The sequence below is a fragment of the Myotis brandtii genome, unplaced genomic scaffold (assembly GCF_000412655.1).
Source record: "Myotis brandtii unplaced genomic scaffold, ASM41265v1 scaffold1257, whole genome shotgun sequence".
In the NCBI taxonomy this organism is placed as follows: domain Eukaryota; kingdom Metazoa; phylum Chordata; class Mammalia; order Chiroptera; family Vespertilionidae; genus Myotis; species Myotis brandtii.
In genome coordinates, this window is record NW_005354414.1 from 59544 (window position 1) to 67166 (window position 7623).

Consider the following 7623-nt stretch of genomic DNA (forward strand, 5'->3'; position numbering starts at 1 on the left):
AAGGCAATTTCCACAGTGGCTGCACCAATCTGCTTCCCCAACAACAATGCACAGGGTTTTCTTTCTCCACATTCTCAGCAATACTTTTTGTTTGTTTGTTTTTATTTTAAAAACATTTTTTATTGTCAAGACAACACAAATAAAGCCACATAAAACAAATGCACAGATTGTTGATCCATAATAAAGCAAACACCTTGCCACCCACCCCCAGAAACTTTCCGCGTGCCCCCTCCCAAACATAACCCTTTTTCACCCTCCACCCCAAGAGCAACCATCATCCTGAATCTCATTTTACCTGGTTTTTTTTGTTTGTTTATTTTAATGTCATTAACTTTTTGAAAAATCTTTATTGTTGAAAGTATTATATAGGTCCTCCTTCCCCCCCTGTTTATTTATTAATGGTAGATTTTTCTAAAAGGTATGAGGTGATATCTCACTATGGTTTTAATTTGCATTTCTCTGATGACTAGTGATGTTGAGAATCTTTTCATATGTCCATTGACCATCTGTATGTCCTCTTTGGAAAAACGTTTATTCAGGTCCTTTGTCCATTGTTTGTTTTTTGGTGTTGAGTTGTATAATTATTTATAGGTTTTGGATATTAACCCCTTTTCAGATGCATCATTGGCAAATATATTCTCTTTGTTAATCATTTTAAACATTGGAATTTCACTGTGAGACAAAGGTGGTGGCTTCATTGCTGGGTAATTGTCGTAGAGAAGTTTGAGAAATCCAGAGCACAAAGACTGTCCAGGTCCTAAAAGAGAAGAAGGAAGTGGTTCAGATGGTGCCCTTCTGCCCTTCTGCCTCAGTCAGTGTCTTCTACACTGGATCCTAAAACTATGCCTTTTATTTTGAGAACCTGGAAAGCAGTTAATATAGTAAGGAAATGGTAACTGAGGCCCTGCTGGATGGCAGCTCATATATTCACTCTTATTTTTGGAACACTTGGTGTTTACAGGGTTTGCTTTGTGGTGGAGGCCAAATACATGATGATAAACATCAAGTAGATGATATCATGAGGCAGTAAAAAAGAGATGCAAATGGGTCATTTCAATTTTACAATTATATAAAAGTGCTATGGTAGAAGGGACATCATAGCACAACGTGAGCCTAAGAAAGACACCTTATCCATTCTCAGAAAGTCAGGAAATAAGAAATGGTAGGAGGAAAAGAGGCTTGTAAATAAAAGGTATGGGATAAGGAAGCCTGTGTGTTTAAGGAAGACTGTGTCTTGTGTTCAAATGCCCAGTTTTAAGAGAATACATACAGCATGTGAAAATGCAACCAGTTTGTTCATTCTAAGCACAAAAGTCTTAAGCCCTACACAGCTAAAAGAATTCCTGAAAGTCTGAGTTGATCTTAAAAATTTATTTTCTTCTAATTGCCCAAATTTTTAAATTTGGAGTAGGAATTTGGAGACCATTCCAGTGGACATCCCAGTAGACTTTATATCTGAAAATAAATTAGTGACTAGAATTTCAAGGCCTTATTGAGAGACCAAAAGAACAAGATTAAGGTGAACAACTTGTAACTTTTGTTTTCTGCTGTAATAAATAGGGTCTTCCTGTTGAGCTGACTTATGGTATTTCAATAAATACTTTGATTCTGTCATGGGAACGTTGTCATTCCAGGTATTTTTATTTCAGTTTTCATCTAATAATTGCATCTATTTATGTTTGAATAAGTAATAATTTATACAAGATGTAACAGACACAGAATATACAGTGCACAAGGTTCGTTATCTTCTTGCATCTTACCTCAACTCTGAACATCCATTCCTATTGTGTCCAATATACAAGTTTATTTTATATTTTTCCAGAGAGACATGATAATATATTCACATATTCTTTATGTTCTAAACTTAGTCATAGCAACTATACACACTTTTTGCAACTTTATTTTCACTTATGATAAATCTTGGAGATTTCTAATATTAGGACAAAGAGACCATCCTTTCTGATTTTAGTGATTGTAGATTATTCCTCTGAGTACATCTAAAAATTTACCTGACCAATATCTGACAGAGGGAATTTAATGTCGTTTCCAGACTTTTTGAGTTATGATAGTCCTGCAAAAATTATACTGCTATATATGATATTTTCAACTTGGGTAAAAACATCCAAGATAAATTCTTAAATGTATACTTGCTCCATCAACAGTATTTGCATTTAAAATTTTGATATATATTTGCATCAATTTGCCCTCTCACTGGAAAATATGGGGAATTTCCAAGTTCCTAAAATCCTCAACAACCTTTTGTCCTATCAAAGCTCACCTTTCTGGACCATCTAAAAGGTGACACAGTTACCTCCTAGTTTTACTTTGCCTATCTTTTAACCTAAAGCTATATATGTTTATACTTTTCTTATATTTTTTTCTATTCAGGAATGTGGTTGTTGCTCTTTGCTTGCTAGATTCATAAGAAATCATTATAGCTTAAGAAAGGATCTCCATGACTAATACAGATTGCCAATGTCTTTTTCATCTAACCACTTGTCCTTTTGCTTTACTGAAACCTTTTCAATGAATAAACCATTATCTCCTAACTTGTTTTCCATTATTTAAATGATTTAATCCAATCAAAATAAAGCTGGTGTTTTGAATATCAGATCCTGATATTCTTTTAAACAGTATTATTAAACTTTTCTTAAATGAAACTATAATTTTACACATGTTTTCAAAATCTTCCACAGTCTTATGTTATAAAACATAAGAAGCCTTTTATAAGATACTTACAAAAAATTCTCACCAGATTTCATAAAGCCTTTTTGAGGAGCCCAAATATTGTTGCAACTACTACAGGGCTTGCTGAAGTTAAGATATTGAAGATCTTTGAAGTGATGTCTTCCTGTTTTTCAAAATCTTTTTTTAGTTTATTTACCTTTTCATAGATTTCTTCTAACATCTTTATATTTTATTTATTTATTTAAGAGAGAGAGGGGGAGAAAGAGAGAAAGAGAAACATCATTTGTTGTTCTACTTATTTATGCATTCATTGGTTGATTCTTGTATGTGCCCTGACTGGGGATCAAACCCACAAACTTGGCCTTTAAGGATGGCACTCTAACCACTGAGTAACCCAACCAACATCTCAAATATCTCTTTAAATTCTTTAGTAGGTAATTCTTGGGTCCATAAAAAGAAGAGCATTCCCTTTGGAAAATCCTCAATTATTAGCACTTTGTATTTAACAATGCCAGGAACTAAGCACATGTTTTATTTCTCTACTAACTTACATGCTCTTTGATGAATTTGTCAATATTTCAAATGTTTGGACAAGTAAGTGAGAATATCCATGATTTACACCTTCCTTACCATCTCACTGTGGTGAGGATGGGTTGGGGCTAGGTTAGGTCTGACAACTGTCCTAGGAATTTGCTCTAGCCCTAAGGATGCTCTTTGGGAAGGATGGGGTTTATTTCTAATTATTTCTTAGTTCCACTGAAGTAGGATGACAACAATGTAACAACTAATGGGAACTGCTGATTCTAGAGAACACTGGTTATCAAACTCCAGGTTGGGACAAAGAATGCATTGTACTCTAGTTTTATAGAATAAAGCAGGCTGATCTGGAAACTAATGCAACAAATTTTAGAGCTTTCATTATTTCATATTTCATATCATGTACAATCTGATACTTTAAGGACAGATGGATCTATATCAGGTCTTTTTAGTGGGTACATCAAACATCCTATAAACTAAAGTCCCATTCACTTGAGGCTATAGTGAGGCCCTATATTCACTACAAACCCAGTCCAGTAGCCTGAGGCATGTCAATTGTACCCTCCAAGCTCTAATACCACACAAGGTGCCCAGTCTCAAAGACTTAGGGCCTTAGAATGATCCCATTAACTGGACATTTCACTGAATCATATGTCTTTGTGTTTCCTTGAGTTTTTATGACTGTAGTTAAATTTTTGTCCTTCCCTTCATGAGGAGCCAGGTTGGTGTCCTTTAGGTTTTACCAACACCCCACCCAGACTTACCCTTTGATTTTGCTTTCGCATTCTTTCCTGCTTTCTCAGTTGGCTTTCTATTTCTCTCTTCATCTTTTTCATCTCGAGTAGGTTTTCCTGAAAGATTTTCTCTTGAGCCTCCATTTTTTGCTGGAGTTCATTCAATGTCTGTCTCACTAGCTGCAGTTCCTTTTCCACTGCCTGCGTCTTTGCCTGCTCAGCTGTTTCACAATGTTTTCCAAGAGATAAGAAAATAACACATATAACTAGCTGTACCCTTCAAAGGTAAGAGACTGAAGTGACTTCACAAGGGTAAGGAGGAATCTCTGTATATTCTTACTAGATATACCAGCAAAACATATTTCAGAATGTGATGAAAAGGCACTGAATGTCTCAATAAGCCTTGTTATTTATTCATTTACCTACTTATTTATTTATTTATTTATTTATTTATTTATTTATTTATACTCACCAGAGGACATGCTTCCATTTATTTTAGAGAGAGAGAAAGGAAAATGGAGAGAGAGGGAGAGAGGGAGAGAGAGAGAGAGAGAGAGAGAGAGAGAGAGAGAGAGAGGTGCATTAAAGGGCCCTGCAGGAACCTCCCCTCTTCTCTATATAGAGAGCCCTTCCCTGTACCTGCTAGAGTCTTCTCCCCAGCACTGAGGGCTTTGTCAGCCTGGAAAATGGATTCCTTTGTTCCAGCCTGTGACTGCAGGAAGCTCTGGAGGACCTCCTTTGCCTAAGGAAATAAGAAAGTCTTCTTGCTGGGGAAGTCATTGTTCAATAAAACTGCACATTTGGCTCTGTAAATTCCTCATCCTTCTTAGGATCCCACAGTGGTTTCCTTCCTTTCACAGTCACAATTTAAAAATCCAACATTTTTAGTGAGAATAAAACCCTCTTTGGCAACCTCATTCCTAGCTCTCTAGTTTTTTGTCCTAATGATGCCAGCCACCCCCCACCCCAGGTTACAGACAACCAGGTTTAATATGCAATCCTACATAAACTCATCCTCCATTTTTGCAATATCTGCACATTCTTTTTCTTCTGACTCGATGCTCATTTACCCTTTCTTACTCAGATATAATTTATTGAAATCTCAATTTATAGCTTCTACCTCCTCTTCCAGGAAGCTTTGATGAACTTCTTTCTGAGATTTGAATGGCTGCCAGGTACACAGACCTGCCCTACCAGCTCTATCATTTGCTGGTTATGTATTCTTAGGCCACTAGTTAGCTTCTTAGTGCATCACATTTCTCAATTGCATAATGGAGATGACAGTATTACCTAAATTCATATTATCCTGAAGATTAAGTTGATAATCCAAGCATAGCACTTAAGAATATACTTGGTTTAGTAACTGTGTGCTCAATATATATCAGCCGTCACCATCATCATTATCATCATTTTCAACATCACTATTCATGTACTTATATGATAATCATTATCCCACCACATTCAATTGACTGTTTATATTTCTTTCCTTAGGTAATGTCATAAACTTCTTGAGAATATTGTTTCTTTAATTATGTATCCTTGTACATAGCACAAAATAATTACATTGTTTCCTAAATGAAAGGCATATTCTCTTCCATCTACATTCCTGACAGTAAATCCGATATTTGGGAAAACATATTTTTTGTTTATTTAAAAGTGTGTAACTAATGTATAGAAATCACCATGCTTTGCCGTTTATGCACAAATGGTCCTGTGCTCTTAGATTTTCAAAAGAATCAACAAAGACCCTCTGACACCCATCTGCTGTCCTTATCCCCTCTTTTTATTCCTCACCTTCACTCCTTTCCTGGGTACCAGGTTATAGGAATGTTCAACCTTGTCCATTTCTTTTACATAGAGATTGTATCCTCCTGGCACAGAGAATGTTCCTCTCAAAATGTTTTCCAACAGTGGCTCTGAAAGCTGTTTAAGCTGAGCCTGGCAATATTTGGTAGATGCCTCTTCATTCTGCAGCAAGAAATCTTCCTTCTTTTTCTCTATGGTGCCCTGCTCAGAAATGTGGAGAAATCCAAAGGAAAGAGGCCATTAGAAAAGAAGGGAAGGTCCAACTGTGATCCTCTTGGAAGAAGCTGTCTGATGACATCAGAGTAGACTGGGGCATGGAACACTGGACCAGGATCAGAAAGCTCGTTTTAGTCCCAGTTTAGACCAACTCTTGGTTTGACCTGGAAAAAAATTCCTTAATTCCTATGGGTTCAGGCTCAACACTTGTGAAATGATAGAGTTGGCAGACAAGAACTCCAAGATTCCTGTACTTTTAAAAATTGGGAAATAACATTATTTCTATTTCGGGTGTACAACATAATGATTTGATACTATTTGTATAGATTGGCAAAATGATCACCACAATGTCTGGTTAACCTTACGTAGTCACAAGAATTGATTTTTCTTTGATGAGAATTTTTAAGTTAGACTCTGCTGGCAAATTTAAAATATGAAATCCAGTATTATTAAGGTTTCTTTATCAGTCATAAGATTAACCGTGGTCCATCCATCGACAATGGACAATGGGGAGTTCAATATGACTGTAAGTAAACTTTCCTTTGCAAACTTGGATTGCTATGGATAAACAATATACACAATAAATCAACTGTCCACTAGTGAGGTAAGTAGTCACTGAACAGAGTTTTGAACTCCTCGTGAATTATTTCAATAAGGGTTTGATTGTGCAAACATTAGGAACAGAAATTATTTTGCTATACTTGAAAAATTACAATCCCTTTGGTTTTCTTCTGTATGAAGTACGAGTTCTGTAACTAGTAGGATAGTCAATGACAGAGTCAAAGGTAAGGTGAAGGTGCTTAATTAAGGCAGAATTACATTGTCCTCAAGAATTCTCTTTTTTGGTGTCCACAAACTTCAATCTCTAGGCATGTGAATATGATAAATATTAATCTTGTGATTGGATTTTTATATGGTACTGGGAGACTTTAAGAGATGGAGATTGCTTAAGTGTGCATACCTAAACACATAGCTTTTTTAAAAAGCAACAACTACACATTTTTTGATTTCAGAGATGGAAAGAGAGGGAGAGAGAGAAACATCAATGATGATAGTGAATCATTGGTCAGCTGCCTCCTGCATGCACCACACTGGGGATCGAGCCCACAACTAGGTCATGTGCCCTGACCCCAAACTCAACTGTGACCTCTTGGTTCATAGGTCCATGCTCAAAGACTGAATCATGCTAGCTGGGAAACACATGAGCTATGTAAGAGCAGTTTTCTCCAGTTGGTAGCAGAGAAGTAGTCAAATATATTAGAAACAATATGGTACAATGCACTATTGCTGCCTTGAAGATGGGGAGGTGCCGGGAGCCGGTCCATCCTTGCTGCTTGACACAGTTGCTGCAGAGAAGAAACGTCTGCACAGCATATGTTTCAAGGGACTTGGCGTATATAGCATACTGTTCTTAATATGTTTGCTCCCCTTAGCGCTCTGTGTTTTAACCAAGGTCACCTCTCCGAGAAAGGTTGTTTCCCCAGGTAGGGATTTTTCCCTGAAGTTAGGGAGGAGATAAAACCCCTTCACTAAGTGCCAGGCGGGTAGTTAATCACTTTAACTAAGAACAATCACGCTTAAGCTACATAATCTTTACTCCCTGGAATGGAGATAAGAAACACCCTAACCTTTGCAATAGAAA

General features: G+C 36.7%; 1 protein-coding gene across 1 annotated transcript in view; it reads right to left on the bottom strand.

Annotated features, from left to right (window-relative positions):
- Window positions 1-3932: 3932 nt before the first annotated feature.
- LOC102247012 (guanylate-binding protein 7-like) overlaps window positions 3933-7623 on the bottom strand; it is a 24873-nt gene continuing 21182 nt past the window's right edge. Inside the window, exons 7-9 of the mRNA XM_014534169.1 lie at window positions 5754-5966; window positions 4599-4701; window positions 3933-4180 (exon numbers count right to left, since the gene is read on the bottom strand). Of these exons, the coding sequence (XP_014389655.1) occupies window positions 3933-4180; window positions 4599-4701; window positions 5754-5966 (564 nt within the window). The remainder of the gene's footprint in view (window positions 4181-4598; window positions 4702-5753; window positions 5967-7623) is intronic.